Genomic DNA, 19,027 nt, shown 5'->3' with positions numbered 1-19,027 from the left:
CTTTTGAAGTCTAGTTACGGTTATAATGTACATGATGTGGAGATGCCAGCGTTGGACTGGGGTGAGCATAGCAAGAAGTCTTACAACACCAGGTTAAAGTCCAACAGGTTTGTTTCAAACCCTAGCTTTCGGAGCACTGCTCCTTCCTCAGGTGAATGAAGAGGTCATCTTCATTCACCTGAGGAAGGAGCAGTGCTCCGAAAGCTCGTGTTTGAAACAAACCTGTTGGACTTTAACCTGGTGTTGTAAGACTTCTTGCTGTTATAATGTAGGAAGCAGTTTACAGCAACATCCCACAAACAGCAATGAGTTAATGTCCAGATAACATGTTTCAGTGATGTTGGTTGAGGAATAAATACTGTTCAGAACACTAGGCTATTCTTTGAACAGGGATATGGGATCTTTTACATCCACCAGAAAGGACAAATGGTTTAATGTTACATTTGAAAGACCTGCAGTCACTCAGGATTGCACAGCAGTGTGTGAGTCAAGATTACGCGCTAATGTCTCTAGAATGGAACTTGAACGCAGTCTTCTGACTCAAACAAGAGTACCATCCACCAACCATTTGGGTCAGAAGCAGAAAAAGGAAGTGAAATGAATCAAAAGGAGTTGAATAGGAGCAGGAACAAATAAAATATATGAGGGAAGAACGATTGGAAATGGAAAAAGCTCGAAATACAGGAGCTGCTATAAACCCTGTAGGGGTACAGCATAAAGAGAACAAAGATAAAAAACAGATATGGTATTTAATGTCAGAGATGCTACTCCAGGTTGAGAAAGCTGCATATTATTCACGACGACAATGAAGAGATGAAGCAAATCCCATTGTAAGTGCAGTGTGAGCATCATTTGTTACCCACCTCTCCAAATGCATGACAAACATAGGGCGTGGTTCACTTCCTGTCGGAATCAGGATGGTAGTAGTTCTCGAGAGAGGTCACGATCTGGATCCCACCACTTGCAGAGTTAAGTGAGTTTATCTCTGCCAACACCAGCAGTAACCGGCACCCGAGATCTACCGGCCTAACTGAGAACTCCGCCTATCTGCCTTTTGAGGACGAGAGTTTCAATGACATGACAATTCTCTATTTCCTCTGTCCTAAAATGGGCACCATTGTTTTTAACTGTGACCCCCCCCCCCCCCCCCCCCCGTACTAGATTCTCCCACAAGAGAAAGCGTCCTTTCAACATTCACCCTGTCAAGGATCTGGTGACAACCCACCCGTTTAGCACTGGTCCTCACAAACAGGGACCAGGCGCAATGGCACTGGGATCTCCCAGGCAATCAGGGTGCCCCAGCTGGCACTGTCAAGGTGCCCTGGCTATAATTTTATCCACGTAAGGCCCAGGGTACCCTGCCCGTATGACGTGGGGTGCGGGGGGGTTGAGAGATCGGTGTACGATCTTCCTACACTGACAGAGCTCCTCAGTGCAGAAAATGCGGCCTCGGCGGAGTGTTCCTCGCTGAGGCCCGAAAAAAAAGTACTATTAGATAGCATGTCATTCCCGGTGCTAATGACCCTTTTAATCCCACCCAGAATTCATTAGATCACGCCCATTGTCATCCAATTCTGAACAAGCAGTGCATTAGTTATGCTGGGTTTTCACCTGTTAAATTGGCTGTGCCAGGAAACCATGTATTACATAAATGAGTTGTTGTTGATGAGTCATAAAAAATGTGGCCATCCAGGACAATGAAGGGGCCTTTTTGTTCTTGGTGCCCATTAGAAGTGACAATGGTTGTTGCGCAAGTGATGCAAGAAGTAAATTAGAAACCTTAAACTGTATGCTATTCCAGAGATATTCAAACAACAGCAGAAATCCAGCTGGACCACCTTTTCTAGACAGCACTGTAGCTAGAGTTGCAAATGCAAATATTTCAGAGGAACAATTAGTATAGATTGCAGCAGAAATGATGAAGGAGAAAGTTGCAACTGTACATAAATAAACTGAGTAAAACTCCTCAAATGGAGGTCAATGTGCACAAGTGCAATGTCATCCATTTTGGACCGAAGAAGGATAAATTGGTGTGCCACCCCAATGACAAGAACCAGGAACTGTAGAAAAACAAATATTTGGAAGTCCAGTTAAACAATTTATTAAAAATCCAGTTAAACAATTTATTAAAAATCCAGTGGCAAGGTGCAAAAAGCCATCATAAAAGGATATTGAATGCAAGTCTCACGTGACAGCACACACGGCTTTCAAAGCTGTGGGTTCAAATCCCACTCCAGGATAAGTACAAAATCACTTCTGAGAGAACACCGCACTGTCAGGGGTCATCTTTCAAAAGAAATGGTAAACGGAGACCCCATTTGTGCTTTCAGGTGGACATAAAGAGCAAAAGAGTTATCCCTGGTGTCCTGGCCAATATTTATCCTTCAAACATCATAAAACATGGCATCTGGTTATTACCAAGTGACCATTTACAGGAAATTTGCTGAATTGTCACTGTTGTCATGTAGAAAACACACATAAAATGTACTTCATTGACTGCAAAATGTTTTGGACATCATGATGGGGCTGTATAAATACACAAGTCTTTGTATTCCAGTCTCCTTGACATAAAAGGAGAGAAAGCTATGCTCCTAACATAGGAAATACAAAGCCTTGGTTATGCGACTGGAGCGGTGTTCAGTCTGGGCATTGCACTTCAGTAAGGATACTTTGGCCTTGGGAGAGGCTGCAGCTCAGATTCACCAGAAAGGTAGTGGACCTGGGGGGATAAACTACGACAAAATGTATTCCACTGAATTAAAAAGAAAATGAGGGATGATCTGTGCAAGGTGTTTAAAATGTTAACATTTGATTTCCACAGATAGGGGGCGGGATTCTCTCACCCCGGGGCTGGGCTGGAGAATCACCAGGGCAGGCGTGAATCACGCCATGGCACGCCGACACCGATCGGAGGGTCAGCCTCTCGGGCTGGGGGCCTGTTATGTTCAGCACCAGCCCCTGTAGCCCTACGCCATGTTGCGTTGTGGCCGGTATGCGTTTGGCGCATGCGTGCATTGGCGCCGGTCTCACTGCGCATGTGCAGACCCGCGGTGCCTGTTTGATGCGGGGGATCGGCAGCTGGAGCGGCATGGTTCGCTCCAGTGCCATGCTGGCCCACTGTAGGGGTCAGAATCGCTGCTCCTGAGGCCATGTTGACACTGTCGAGAAACGCGATGGCGTTTACGACGGCGTTAACACTTAGCCTCAGGATCAGAGAATCCTGCCCAGGGAAAAAAGGGACAAATCAAATTGGAGCAAGGCCTTTCAGGAGCAAAGTCCAAGAAACTTTTTCAAAAAATGTGAAACCTTCTCCAGAATTCTGGATGTTGTGTGTCAACTCGAGATTTTGGGCCGAGGTTCATATTTCTTTAGGTAAGGATATCAAGATATATGCTGCAAATGCAAGAATATTGGCTTGTTGTGCAAATCACCAGTGATGTAAACGAATGGCAGCAGGCTGGAGGGGCTGATTGGCCTGCTTTTAAAGTCAAATGAGAACAAGTACCAGAGCAAAACACACACTACAGCCAAAAATTAAATTTGGCTTTATTATAATTGCCCATAGTAAATCTCAATATACCTTGCATTCAAGTGAACTATGAAAGGCATAGGTTTAATGTCAGCAAACAGAGAAGATTCTACACACGGCAAGATCCCACCAACAGCAATGAACGAATAATCTACTTTTGATGGTACTTTTGAAGGCAGCCAGGACACCTGCATTTAAAAAAGTGTGAGCTGATTTTGAATTATTTGCAAACTTTCACTTTCAACAGTCATATCTTCAACAAAATAAAATTCGATTCTAGTTTGCCAAGATCATCAGCACAAACATTTAAGAAGGACCAACAGCAGCTCCTGAGCTATGGTGATCCTAATGTTTTTGCCACATGTGTTGCTTATTTTCTCATAAGTTGAGCTACATGTAGATTTAGATGTTCAGTTTCAGACAGGAATGACCAGTGATCAACAATTTCAAAGCAAAATCTCTGCTGCTTCAAAATAAAACTCCCTGCACTTTTTCTTCTACCAGTAAATTTTTAACCCAGGAATAAAACAAGCACCAAGTATATATTTTTATTGCAACTTCAAAATTTCCAGGGTTCACAGACTCAACGTATATTTACATTAATATTGTATAATTCCAAAGGACATTGCACCTTTCCTTGTTTCTAGGTACTCAACTGCATTACTTGAGCACAGGCCAGAAATAACAAACTTCCTCAGCATTTTCTCTCATCACTTGCGTCCTCTCCCCCGCCTCCCCTCGAAACATGAGCGTGAACAGAGCAGAAGGGCAACAAGGACACATTTCCTGGTCGTACAGAGTATCAGCCAAGTCACAATATTAGAATGGTGTATTAACCACTTTCATTGGTATTAAATAAAATCCAGGAATTTATGATGTAAACGATTTGCTAGGAGTGCTGATTCTGAAATGAAAACAAAAATGAAATGAAAATCGCTTATTGTCCACAAGTAGGCTTCAAATGAAGTTACTGTGAAAAGCCCCTAGTCGCCACATTCCGGCGCCTGGTACGGGAATTCTCCACATATTATTGGATGATTTGTGCCACTCTGCCATCAAAGCTGATAAAGTTTGCTCCCAAATGTAAAGCTCCCCTTTGAACTATGATTTTACAATGTTATGACGAATTATTCCTGCCGCAGCCATTTCGATTTTATAGTTAATTACTTTCCATACAGTGACCAATGAAGTGCTGACATCTCACAACAACATGTAGTGAATTGCTCATAGATTTCTTTTTGAGAATTTTTATAAATCGGACTTGGCAATATTTTTGTGTCCGTCTTGACATTCACATTCCTATTTGTGAATAAAGGCAACGGATTTTCAGCATTCAAAGCTGTTTCCACACTCAAAAGCACCCATCATTCAAATGCAAATTAGACTTCCTGCAGAAAATTACGTTTTAGGACTCAATATACAAGTAATGTGATGATATGACATGTTAAGTGTAGAACAACACGTACATTTTAGAGCTATGATTCTCAAAGCTTTCCACCATGGAATTTTCCTCAAATCTAGGCCTGTTGTAGGTTGCCTCAGAATCATAGCACAGAAGGAATCCATTTCGCAAGTCGTGCCTCTGCTGGCTTTTTGAAAGAAGAGCCAAGCTTAATCTCGGTTTGTACATAACTCTTGTCAAACCTCTTAGCCTCAAGTACTTGTCCAATTGAATCAGCTTCCATTATCCATTACCACATACCAACACACTAGGAGGAGCAGTAGGCCACTCGGCCCATGAATCTGCTCTGCCATTAAAGATAATAGCCACTCGGATTATAACTTCAAACCCACGTTTGTGCCTACCTACCCCCAACAATGAAAACAATTAACTGCATCCCTCACCAATGGTTTTGAAACTATGACCTCTGTTTTTTGACCCACGCACCAGAGAATAGTTTATCTCTATCGACTCTAGTGAAATCTCTAAACTCTCTCTGTTCCAAAGAGAACAGTCCTATTTTCTTCCACTTTCGCCGAAGAACTGAAGTCTTGACAAATCTCCTCTATACCCTGTCTAAGACTTACATCTTTCCAGAAGTGCGGTGTCCAGGATTGTCCACAATACTCAGTCAGAGATGTAAAGGAGTGATGGAGTGTTCTGGTATATCACTGCTTTTATTTATATTATATTCCTCTATTTCTAAACCCAAGTAAAAAAAATAAAAGTTGCATTTATATAGATCTTTCACAACCATCAGATATTTCAAAGCACTCCTCAGCCAATAAATTATTTTTTAAGCAGTTAATTTGAACATAGCAAGATGATAATGACCAAGTTATCCATTTCTATGATTCTGATAGAGGGGTATATATTGGTCAGGACACCGGGGCAACTCCCCTACTCTTCTTCAAATTATAGAGTCATCGGATCTTTAATGTCCACGAGTGTCGCATTCACTCAGGTTGAATGTCCTGGAGTGGGACTAGAGTCCAGAACCTTCTGCTCAAGAGTCGAGAGTACAAAGAACAATCAACAAAGAAATGTACAGCACAGGAACAGGCCCTGCAGCCCTCCAAGCCTGTGCCAACCATGCTGCCGTCCAAACTACAATCTCCTGCATTTCTGGATCCCTCTATTCCCATCCTATTCATGTATTTGTCAAGATGCCCCTTAAACGTCACTATCGTCCCTGCTTCCACCACCTCCTCCGGCAGTGAGTTCCAGGCACCTACTAGCCTCGGTGTAAAAAAACTTGCCACAACATCTCCTCTAAACCTTGCCCCTCGCACCTTAAACCTATGCACCCTAGGAATTGACTCCACTACCATGGGACAAAGACTATCCACTCTGTTTATGCCCCTCATAATTTTGTAAACCTCTATCAGGTCGCCCCTCAACCTCCATTGTTTCAGTGAGAACAAACAGAGTTTATTCAACCTCTCCTCATAACTAATGCCCTCCATACCAGGCAACATCCTGGTAAATCTCTTCTGTACCCTCTCTAAAGCCTCCAGATCCTTCTGGTAATGCGGCAACCAGAATTGAACACTATACTCCAAGTGTGGCCTAACTAAGGTTCTATACAGCTGCAACAGGACTTGCCAATTTTTATACTCAATACCCCGGCCAATGAAGGCAAGCATGCCGTATGCCTTCTTGACTACCTTCTCCACCTGTGTTGCCCCTTTCAGTGACCTGTGGACCTGTACGCCTAGATCTCTCAGAATGTCAATACTCTTGAGGGTTCTACCATTCACTGTATATTCCCTACCTTCATTAGACCTTCCAAAATGCATTACCTCACATTTGTCTGGATTAAACTCCATCTGCCATCTCTCCACCCAAGTCTCCAAACGATCTAATTCCTGCTGTATCCTCTGACAGTCCTCATCGCTATCCGCAATTCCACAAACCTTTGTGTCGTCTGAAAACTTATTAATCAGCCAGTTACATTTTCCTCCAAATTATTTATAAATACTACGAACAGCAAAGGTCCCAGAACTGATCCCTGCAGAACACCACTAGTCACAGCCCTCCAATCAGAAAAGCACTCTCTGCCTTTGATGGCCTAGCCAGTTCTGTATCCATCTTGCCAGCTCACCCCTGATCCCGTGTGATTTCCCCTTTTGTACTAGTCTGCCATGAGGGACCTTGTCAAAGGCTTACTGAAGTCCATATAGACAACATCCACTGCCCTACCTGCATTAATCATCTTTGTGACCGCCTCGAAAAACTCAGGTTAATGGATCTCAATATGATCCAGGCTATCTACACACGCTTCTCCAGACTCAACATCCACCAATTCCTTCTCTTTGGTGAATACAGATGCAAATTATTCATTTAGTACCTCGCCCATTTCCTCTGGCTCCACACATATTCCCTTGCCTGCCCTTCATTGGGCCAACCCTTTCCCTGGCTACCCTCTTGCTTTTTATGCATGTGTAAAAAGCCTTGGGATTTTCCTTAACCCTATTTGCCAATGACTTTTCGTGACCCCTTTTAGCCCTCCTGACTCCCTGCTCAAGTGTCCTTCGTACTTTCCTTATATTCCACACAGGCTTAATCTGTTCCCAGCCTTCTAGCCCTGACAAATTCCTCCTTTTTCTTTTTGACGAGGCCTACAGTATCTCTCGTTATCCACGGTTCCCGAAATTTGCCGTATTTATCCTTCTTCCGCACAGGAACATACCGGTCCTGAATTCCTTTCAACTGACATTTGAAAGCCTCCCACATGTCAGATGTTGATTTACCCTCAAACATTCGCCCCCAATCTAGGTTCTTCAGTTCCTGCCTAAAATTGTTATAATTAGCCTTCCCCCAATTTAGCACATTCACCCGAGGACCACTCTTATCCTTGTCCACCAGCACTTTAAAACTTACTGAATTGTGGTCACTGTTCCTGAAATGCACCCCTACTGAAACTTCTACCACCTGGCCGGGCTCATTCCCCAATAACAGGTCCAGTACAGCCCCTTCCCTAGTTGGACTATCTCCATATTGTTTTAAGAAGCCCTCCTCGATGCTCCTTACAAACTCTGCCCCGTCCAAGGCCCTAGCACTAAGCGGGTCCCAGTCAGTATTGGGGAAGTTGAAGTCTCCCATCACAACAGCCCTGTTGCTTTTATTCCTTCCCAAAATCTGTCTACCTATCTGCTCCTCTATCTCCCGCTGGCTGTTGGGTGGCCTGTAGCAAACCCCCAACATTATGACTGCACCCTTCTTATTCCTGATCTCTACCCATATAGCCTCGCTGCCCTCTGAGGTGTCCTCCCACAGTACAGCTGTGATATTCTCCTGAACCAGCAGCGCAAATCCGCCACCCCTTTTACACCCTCCTCTATCCCGCCTGAAACATTTAAATCCTGGAACATTTAGCTGCCAATTCTGTCCAACCAAGACACATTTTAACAATCACCTCATCAGTTTAACTTGCCTCCTTTAAAGGATTTGTGCACAAGACTCACAACACGTTTCTAAATTATGACATTTATACTGTGCTGCCTTTCCGTATTAACCTTCCCAAAGTGCTTTGAATGTAATCTGACATGCTTCTGCCCATCTCATCGCACCAGCCTGAATTCTATAATTATCCTCATTACTGTCTATTACTTTCGCCAGGTTTCATAACATATATGAACTTTATAATGCTGCTCCCTATATGGAAATGTGTCATTTATTAAAATTGGAAAGGAATAATCGACAGAAAACATCACAGCCATTCATCTCCCAATATGAAAAACGTCTGCTCATCATGCATTCCATCCTGCCCCGAGCCCATTCTGATTCATACTGACACATTTCCTCTAATTGCTTGGACTCCCATCTCCTTGCATTTTGTTGATTGCGTTCCAAAAAGACCATATATGCATCCATTGCACTACCTTCAAAGAAGAAATGAGTCAGGCACAATCAGCCTTTAATAAATCCATGCTGGCTCTCATTCACAGAATAAGATCTGCACTGATGCATTAAAAACACGCACGGTAGCATAGTGGATAGCACAATTGCTCCACAGCCCCAGGGTCCCAGGTTGATTCCGGCTTGGGTCACTATCTGTGCGGAGTCTGCACATCCTCCCCATGTGTGCGTGGGTTTCCTCCGGGTGTGTGCGTGGGTTTCCTCCGGGTGCTCCGGTTTCCTCCCACAGTCCAAAGATATGCAGGTTAGGTGGATTGGCCATGATAAATTGCCCTTAGTGTCCAAAATTGCCCTTAGTGTTGGGTGGGGTTACTGGGTTATGGGGATAGGGTGTAGGTGTTGACCTTGGGTAGGGTGCTCTTTCCAAGAGTCGGTGCAGACTCGATGGGCAAATGGCCTCCTTCTGCACTGTAAATTCTATGATAATCTATGACACCTGGCCTGCATACCTAATCCCATTTGCCAACACTTGGCCCGTAGCCTTGAATGTAATAAATAATAATAATAATAAATAATTATAATAATAACTTATTGTCACGCGTAGGCTTTAATGAAGTTACTTTGAAAAGCCCCCAGTCGCCATATTCCGATGCCCGTTCGGGGAGGCTGGTATGGGAATTGAACCCCCGCTGCTGGCATTGTTCTGCAATACAAGCCAGCTGTTTAGCATGGCCAATCCACCTAACCTGCACATCTCTGGAGTTCCAGGATGTTGCCGCAGCAAATGAAGGAACAGCGATTGGGCGGCACGGTAGCACAGTGGTTAACACTGTTGCTTTGCAGCGCCAGGGTCCCAGGTTCGATTCCTGGCTTGGATCACTGTCTGTGCCGAGTCTGCACATTCTCCTAGTGTCTGCGTGGGTTTCCTCCGGGTGCTCTGGTTTCCTCACAAGTCCCGAAAGATGTGCCGTTAGGTGAATTGGACATTCTGAATTCTCCCTCAGTGTACCCGAACAGGCGCCGGAATGTGGCGACTAGGAGCTTTTGACAGTAACTTAATTGCAGCGTTAATGTAAGCGTACTTGTGACAATAAAGATCATTATTATTATATATTTCCAAGTCAGGGTGGTGAGTGACTTGGAAGGGAATCTCCAGAAGGTGGGTTCCAGGTATCTGCTGCTCTTGCCGTTCTAGATGGTAGTGGCTATGGGTTTGGAAAGTGCTGTCTAAGGAACCTTGGTGAGTTACTGCAGTGCATCTTGTAGACAGTACATACGACTGCCACTATTCGTCGGTGGTGGAGGGTTTGAATGTTTGTGGAAGGGGGAGCAATCAAGTGGGCTGCTTTGTCCTGGATGGTGTCAAGCTTCAAGTCTTGTTGGAGCTGCACTCATCCAAGCAACTGGAGGGAATTCCATTATACGCCTGACTTGTGCTTTTTAGAGGGTGGTCAGGCTTGGGTGGGGGGGGAGGGGGGGGGGGGGGGTGTCCAGGTGGTGAGTTACTCGCCGTAGGATTCCTAGCCTTTGACCTGCCCTGGTAGCCACAGTATTAATATGGCTCATCCAGTTCAGTTTCTGATCAATGATAACCCATTGATGTTGATAGTGGGGGATTCAGCAATGGCAATGCCATTAATTGTCAAGGGGCAATGGTTTCATCCTCTCTTGTTGGAGATGGCCATTGCCACGCACTTGTGTGGTGCGAATGTAACTTGCCACTTGTCAGCCCAAGCCTGGATACTGTCCAGGTCTTGCTGCATTTGGACTTGGACTGCTACATTATCCGAGTCGCGAATAGTGCTGAAAACTTATTGCCTTCTCCATCTTTGTTTTATTTGCATCTAATTAATTACAGAACATCATAATAAGACAGGCAATTGGGCACAGCATTCATGAGATTCCAGATGTGGCATTGACATCACTGTTCTATTACTGGATTAAACTTCTCAATTGGCAGTATAATGCTAATAGCGAACAAAAAAAGCCCAATGTTTGCCAACAAAGTTGACATCTACCAATTTTTGGGAGAACATGAAGTACTGATGATCTTTTATTCGGGGTGATGAGCAGGAATGCTTCCTGTACAGGGAAATAGTTGTGTAGATATAATTAAATTCAAAGTATCCATTTATTTAAACACAATGAATTGTAAAATAACCATTACATTGAGTACTGTCACAAAGTATATTCCACTCAAATTTTTGAACCTCAATTACTGTTGAAGAAACCTTCCCTTGGGGCCTTCTCTATCTAACAATCCCATTTCAATATAGAGAAATATTTGCAAGATAAAAAGTTGCAGGGATATTGAAAAAGAGCAGGAGACAGGGGTTAACTGGATTGCTTTTCAAAAGAGCCAGTGCAGACTCAATGGGCTGGAGGGCCAGTGCAGACTCAATGGGCTGGAGGGCCTCTTTCTGAGCTGCACGAATCTATAATTCCATGAATAATTCCCACAAAATGTGTGTGTTTAGATATTCATTGCCTTTCTTCCCAGACAGCAACCTCTTCCAAAGCTAGGTTAAATACTTGCATCAAGTCTTTGTATAAAACAATCTGGATAGGTACAAAAGCATCCCTAGTTGATTAACCCTCCCAAATGTTGCAGGGGAGTACTATATATTTCATATGATCAGGTCTCTCACACAACTCGTCACACATGTTCCGGGCACAAATTTCAATCACAACTAAAAATACAACCCCATAATCACCTTTTTTCGCTCTGGGTCCATTCTTTTGGATGATACCTTGGAAAAACATGCCAATGCATTTCACCAAGTATTGTATGAATGCAAGTTGAAGAACAACATCAGCCCATATGGGAGATAGGCAACCTAGCGATGCTGGGGATGTAAGTGGACCAGAAATCGGGCATGTTCACTAGCCACAACCACAGAAATAATATTGAATATATCTCAAGTATTCCATAACGAGTTGTAGAAAATGCTTAATCATTCATACAACTGTCCTTAAACTCAAGTGGTAAACACAACATAAATATCTGCACCTTGAATGGATGCAGAGGGAGCACGTGGCTCACAAACAATGTTCTGTGCAATCAGCACCTGCCCCACTTCACGGGCCCTTGCTTTATGTGTGTATTACTTAAGTCATACCTGTCGGGGAAAAAAAACTACTTGGATCTGGTAACCATGCGCATGGGCAATAAATGTCCTGCGCCCTCACTCAGAACCCTGGTGGGTCTCATATGGCCCCTGGGCAGCAGGTTTCCAACCACTTGCCTATAATCTCTATCTTTGACACATTACATTGTAAAGCGAAATTTATACACTTGACAGCAAAGAGTTCTTCAAAGAATTTAGGGACAGTGAACTACAGGGGCTGGAATCTCCGCTGACGGGATGCTCCACTTTGCCGGCACCCCAAGGGTTTCCCCGACGGCGTGGGAGTGCCCCACAATGGGAATCCCTATTGACCAGCTGGTGTAACGGAGTATCCCGCCGGCATGCTGAACCAGAAATGTGGCGCGGTGGGGCGGCGAATCCAGCCCCAGATCTTTAGCTTTTGTAGTCCCACATAATCCACTATACAATATGTGCAAAGGACATGCTTTACAAAAACATTACTTTGAATTTACAGGCTGGATACCACTGACTGGATGTTCAAAAGAGAGACATCATATTCCAGTGACTAAAAATTGCAGCTTCTCGGATGGTTGAAAACTTGCTTCACTGCACATGATAAATTCTAACCTGTTAATTGAAGCCAACCTGTCAAAACCCCAGAGACAATTATCTTGACGTAGTGTGAATGGTATCATCTCCTAGCCAATTGACAGAACATCCTGACAATCTCCTAGGTGTGGACTACGCATTTGATGTAATTATCTCAGACATTGAAGTCTGACTAAGAAAGGTATCCACTCAGCCAGAATCCAAGAGTCAAAACTATGCACCTGGAATACACTACGCATGACCATATTTAGGTCCTGGGTCTGTATTGAAGAAATTGTTTTCTGCAGATCAAAGGCAGAAGCAGAAAAAATGCCGAAGTGGGCCGCCCTCTTCCCTCCACCCATCTTGCAAACCAAAACCCTGACTGCGTTTTGAATAGCCATGTGCTGCAGACAGATTTTAAAAAGAATTCAACCCAGCAGCTGGCGTCTGTAAAGAAAAGTTAAATTGGCTTGACGGCAAAACCACCGAGGCCATCCCAGATTCACCGCATCAACCTATAAGAATCACATCACTTTAGTCTTCATTGAACTTTAAAATGATTACTATCCTCACACTTGTAAACTTTTTTTTTTTTTTGAGTGTGTAAACCTGAGAGCGAGAGCTAATTTTTCTTAGACCGGGTCAAGTACAATAAATACAACCCTCTTTTTGAAAAAAAAAATCAAGCAAATCTGTTTGTGTCTCCTACAGTCACAGCAAATAAACAGTTTGGCAATCACTGGGTTGGCAAGCATAAATGAAAAAAAAAAACTGTTGTGGTGAAACGAGGAGTGGGATAAGAAGGGGACATATTCAACCCCTCCTCACCTGATGGCAAGACTTGTTACAATCTCAAAGGAATTGTTGCCATTTGAAGAAGGGAGTTGGGGACACCATCAAAGCCAAAAAAAACAACTTGCTTTTGATGACCAAATCTAGCGAGATATCGTCACTAGGACTGTGAACAGCTTTATTGTACAAGGGAAAGCACAATGCTGTGATGGTCCTTTCAAGCCATTGTGTGGAAACAAAACAAACTACAATTCATCAAATGCAAGATAAAGCTGGAGCAGGTCAGTATTACAACTGGGATTAAGCAGCTTTAAACAACCAGGATTCCATTGCATCTTTTCATCATTTGAAATAAATCGATTTAATGCAACCATGCAACCCTCCCCACCACAAATGAAGCAGTTGTGTTTTTTTTTGCCAAAGTCTTTTCTAATTAGATTATGGAAGGTGCAGTATTCCCAGTGTCAGTAAACTAAATCTCGATGATCACGTCTCGTCTAACCACATGAGACATAACCAGAGGCTAAATACAGGATGCACATAGAAAAAACAAACAAAACAAAAAGGTAGAATAAATTCTGCCACACATATCCAAAGATCGTAAAATGCACTGCTGCCTAGATAATATTCATGAGACTCTTAACTCCTCTCTCCAGGGGCTGGTTTAGCTCACTGGGCTAAATCGCTGGCTTTTACAGCAGACCAAGGTAGGCCAACAGCACGGTTCAATTCCCGTACCAGCATCCTCGAACAGGCGCCGGAATGTGGCAACTAGGGGCTTTTCACAATAACTTCATTGAAGCCTACTCATGATAATAAGCGATTTTCATTTTCATTTCTATTTTGGAACAAATTCAAATCTTCAAAGCTTGTATTTGTATAACATATTTAACTTAATAAATCATCAGAAGGGGCTTCACGGGAGTGTTATCAAACAATATTTGACAGTCACATGGGGTATGGGTATATTAGGATAGACAGTGGCTAAATCTTAGCACAAGAGATGTTTGAAAGGGGAGAGCAAGAGAGGCTCAAGTTGGGAATTCTGGAACTTACGACCCAGGCTGCTAAAGGCATGGTTGCCAATGGTGTCACTTACATATCACACACTAAAAGCCTTCTAAAAGGGCAGCCAGGGATGGGCAATAAATGCTGGCTACCAGCAATGCCCATCTCGCATAAATGATTTTAAAAAAAACAAGCATTGCTCTTTTACATACATTTTCCAGTAAAAATTGTAGACTAACCAGATGTTGTCACATATTAAAATTTTAGTGGAAAGTACAATGTATGTACTCATAAGAGGAAAATTTACTTCACCTGCATATTTTCATAAACATCCATTGCCACCCTGCAAAGAAACTAAAACTCTCAAATGATCAAGAACACATTTGCAACCTGCTCTCCATCTATTTTTTAAAACAATGTTGTACACATGCATATCCCATGTAAATGAGTAGAGATCACCATGCACAATGAAGGAGTCTATTGCTTATTTCTTATTCATCATAAATAGCCACATCTGGATTCCCATTTAGCCATGTGAATGGAATCTTTGAATGGACAACAGATTCCATTCTATCAATACAACTAAATCTAAAAAAAATTTCAAAGTAAACTTGCAATGAAAATTATTTTAAACTGATAGAAATAATTGCTCCTCAGGTGATGACCAGACCTACTACCTCTTTGCCTGGCCCATTTCAAAAGCACTTTGCACAGTACATGTGATTGTTAAATGGCATTTGATTATAGTAGTCAATCTTGCATGTGATACTGTCATTTACCAGGGACAAAGAACAATCCCACTGGCAGATTGGTAGCTTGATATATAATTCATGTTGTAGTGTCTTATTTCCTTACCCCTTCCTCTGTTCACTATTGCTCAACACATTACCATTTTTATACGGGAAGGGCGAGGGTGAAGTTTTATGTTAAAAACATATTTCCATGCCCTCTATTTATTGCGATCGAGTGTAGACCAAAAAAGGTTCATTTTCTCCAACTGATGTGTGGGGAAAAAAATAGCTATTTTCTCCACCGCAAAAATATTGATTTTGCTGACCCTCAAGTAACCTTGTCTGTTTAATCGGCAATGTTGGCTTTTAATGCATCAGAGGGGTTGCGCCTGCGCCCCCCCCCCCCCCGCCCCCCCCCCCCCCGCCCCCCCCCCCCCCCGCCCCCCCCCCCCCCCCGCCCCCCCCCCCCCCCGCCCCCGCCCCCCCCCCCCCTCGCCCCCCCCCCCCCCGCCCCCCCCCCCCCCCCGCCCCCCCCCCCCCCGCCCTCGCCCCCCCCCCCCCCCCGCCCCCCCCCCCCCGCCCTCGCCCCCCCCCCCGCCCCCCCCCCCCCCCGCCCCCCCCCCCCCCGCCCTCCGCCCCCCCCCCCCCGCCCCGCCCTCGCCCCCCCCCCCCTCGCCCCCCCCCCCCCGCCCCGCCCTCGCCCCCCCCCCCCCCGCCCCGCCCTCGCCCCCCCCCCCCCGCCCCCCCCCCCCCGCCCCGCCCTCGCCCCCCCCGCCCCGCCCTCGCCCCCCCCCCCGCCCGCCTCGCCCCCCCCCCGCCCCGCCCTCGCCCCCCCCCCCCCCGCCCCGCCCTCGCCCCCCCCCCCCCCGCCCCGCCCTCGCCCCCCCCCCCCCGCCCCGCCCTCGCCCTCCCCCCCCGCCCCGCCCTCCGCCCCCCCCCCGCCCCGCCCTCGCCCCCCCCCCCCGCCCCGCCCTCGCCCCCCCCCCCCGCCCCGCCCTCGCCCCCCCCCCCCCGCCCCGCCCTCGCCCCCCCCCCCCGCCCCGCCCTCGCCCCCCCCCCCCCGCCTCCGCCCCTCGCCCCCCCCCCCCCGCCCCGCCCTCGCGCCCCCCCCCCCCCCCCGCCCTCGCGCCCCCCCCCCCCCCCCGCCCTCGCGCCCCCCCCCCCCCCCGCCCTCGCCCCCGCGCCCCCCCCCCCCCCCGCCCTCGCGCCCCCCCCCCCCCCCCGCCCTCGCCCCCCCCCCCCCCCCCGCCCTCGCCCCCCGCCGCCCCCCCCCCCCCCCCGCCCCTCGCGCCCCCCCCCCCCCCCGCCCTCGCGCCCCCCCCCCCCCCCCACCCCGCCCTCGCGCCCCCCCCCCCCCCCCGCCCTCGCCCCCGCCCCGGGGCTTTATCCCATTGCGGCCCTCGGCTTTCCAAGTCACAACTCGAAACAATTGTTATATTCAATTGCTACATATTGTAACCGAGACAACTAGCAGCTCTGGCTGTGGAGGAAGTCTTCCTGCTTCCAGCGAGGAGGCTATTGCGGGGACTGACCAGCCTTCCCCTGTTACTCTCATTACAATCTCTCCCCATGCCTTCACTTGAATTCGCGGCCTGGAGCTGGAACGACCTCAGCAACTGCCCCCTCCCCCTCGCTCGGCTGCAATCACTTCACTTCACTTCAGTCCCCTCTCCCCCAGGATCAACAATATCGCCGACAGCGGCTGCCCCCTCAGCCTCCCTCTTTACCTGTAAAGTGCCGCAGGGTACCGTGTGCCCACAGGCTCAGCACTTGCTGCACTGTCAGGTTGATGGAATAGTCGCCGGCGGCCATGGCTGAACGGCCCGCTCGTTGCTGCTGCTGAGGGACGCTTTTACTCGAGGCGGCCGGCATTGGGATGCAGGGTATGGGGGGGAAGAGACTACCACTGCTGCCTTCTTTCCTGCCGCGGCGCCCAGCCAGGACTGAGGCGAGGCGGTGGACAGCAGAGATGAAGGAGCCCACCTCCACACACTTCGCTCTTTCCTATCGGCCAGCGTCGCGAAACGGGCGCCGGTGGCATTGCAGTGTCACATCAGACGGCCTATTCGAGGGAACTCCCTGTTCCTCCAGCAGCAAAGCCTACTCCTTTAAGACAGAGCTAATTCTTAAAGGGACTTGCAACCTCGTCTCGCAAAAAAACCCGCCCGCCACTTTCACCATTTCTCAATTTCTTATACCCACTCGCGTTTTAAATAAGATTTATTGGGAGAAAACAATTTACAGGGCAAGGCATCGAATATGTGGAATGAGAAAACCTGCCCAATGTACTTTATCAGGCAAGTGCAGTAAACGCCCTCTTAGAAATGTTAAGTGCAGAAAGAGACCTGGAACCCATCTGACTTGGTTCACCCGTCATAACAATCCCCAATTCTGCCTTCCTGCTCCACCGCCCCTTGGAGCTTTGACAAAGGGTCATCTGGACTCGAAACGATAGCTCTTTTCTCTCCCTACAGTTGCTGCCAGACCTGCTGAGATTTTCCAGCATTTTCTCTTTGGGACCATTCCTCATATTCATCAAAGCTTTTTATGGTCACATCTAAATTCTGCACACCTTCCATTTTCTGAGCTTCAACCTATCTCCCCTGGTCAAGTCTGTAGCACTCTCTCAAGCCAATAATCAGGGCTCAATTTATCGACTCCGTTAAGTATCGACTACTTGAATGATACTTACCCTAAAATTTCTATTCTCCAGAGAAATAATTCCATGCGCTTTAACCTCTCCCCGCATAGTTCAGATATGGTCAGTTACACAATAACTTGGTTGTCCTTGCAGCCTGGTTAGCTTTGCTGCCTAACAGCAACTAGGATTCCACATAGCACTCGGCTGCTGATGTGACCAGCTCGTTATCAGTCCTTGTCCAAGATCCTATTAATTGTCCAATACACCCAATGCTGTTATATCAATAAGGCGAAGATTATACACCCTATGCTGTTAAGTCAATAAGGTGAAGATCACAAATCCCCATCGTCTGTTGTATCCTGCAGCCTTATATCTATTCAGTTTTTACTACTTCCCTCCTCATATGATATGATTGATACGGAAAACTGTAATTTTCCATTCAACCTTTACAAGTTAGGTCATCACAGACCACTGATTTAACTTTGTTACTAGGTTTTCTGTCCCTTCCAATCTGCTCACGTAATTATTTTTCCCAAAAACATGTTATGATCATTATCAGGCAACCAGCATTCTTTTTTCATTTCCCATAGTGCATAAGCGTCTTTCAATTAATTGTCTTTAATTTAAGGAGTCCAATGCGAGTAAATGCGGAGATCAAGCCTCCCCTGCATTTAATTCTGTGTTCAACTTTTTATAATATGTTTTCAAATGAGGCTTTTCTGGTTAAGCTCTTTTAATCTGAGCCTGGTCTTGTGACTATATTTTTTAAAGACAGCACCAAGGCTTTTAGAGGGAGCAATGACCAGAATGTTGGACTGGATGGAGCAGAGCTGGGACCTCCTGTACCCTCTCATGGGCAGAAGACCAACCAACAAGGTCACCAACCTTGCATGGGAGGTGGTGGCAGTGCTGGTAAGCGTAAGCTTACTGCATAAGGCGACGGGCATCCAATGCAGGAAACAGACCTCCTTCATGCAGCCAGACTAAACCACTGATCAAATTTCTCAACACCAGTCACTCTTCCACTGGGAGCTCACTCATTGGCACTTCGGGGGCCCACTATTCACCCTCCCACACATCTCCTTATCTCCCCTGCGACTCAGCTCCTAGCTCCCACTCTCCAACTTCACATGTCAGGCATCCATACCATCTGACCCGGCGCACATCCTGTTTACACTCTCCCCATCAGTAACCTTGCAGGACAAGCTGGCTCAGAATAGAAAGGAGAGCACACAGGCTTGTGCAATTACGCCCAAACTGGAGGCCAAGGCTCTTCTGAGCCCTGGTCAGATGACGTGACTCTGGATTCGGTCATCATTGAGCTGTTGGAGCTCCAAAGGCAGA

The 19,027-nt window shown here is 46.5% G+C and overlaps 1 protein-coding gene across 1 annotated transcript in view; it reads right to left on the bottom strand.

The window, feature by feature from the left end:
* The window catches only part of tmem170b (transmembrane protein 170B), a 64,350-nt gene extending 47,203 nt beyond the window's left edge, over nt 1-17,147 (bottom strand). Inside the window, exon 1 of the mRNA XM_038797099.1 lies at nt 16,770-17,147. Within this exon, the coding sequence (XP_038653027.1) occupies nt 16,770-16,914 (145 nt within the window). The 5' untranslated portion in view covers nt 16,915-17,147. The remainder of the gene's footprint in view (nt 1-16,769) is intronic.
* Nucleotides 17,148-19,027: the final 1,880 nt, after the last annotated feature.

The sequence above is a fragment of the Scyliorhinus canicula genome, chromosome 5 (assembly GCF_902713615.1).
Source record: "Scyliorhinus canicula chromosome 5, sScyCan1.1, whole genome shotgun sequence".
NCBI classification, from domain to species: domain Eukaryota; kingdom Metazoa; phylum Chordata; class Chondrichthyes; order Carcharhiniformes; family Scyliorhinidae; genus Scyliorhinus; species Scyliorhinus canicula.
The sequence above is the reverse complement of the archived record's forward strand: the minus strand, read 5'-3'. Positions and strand labels throughout refer to the sequence as shown.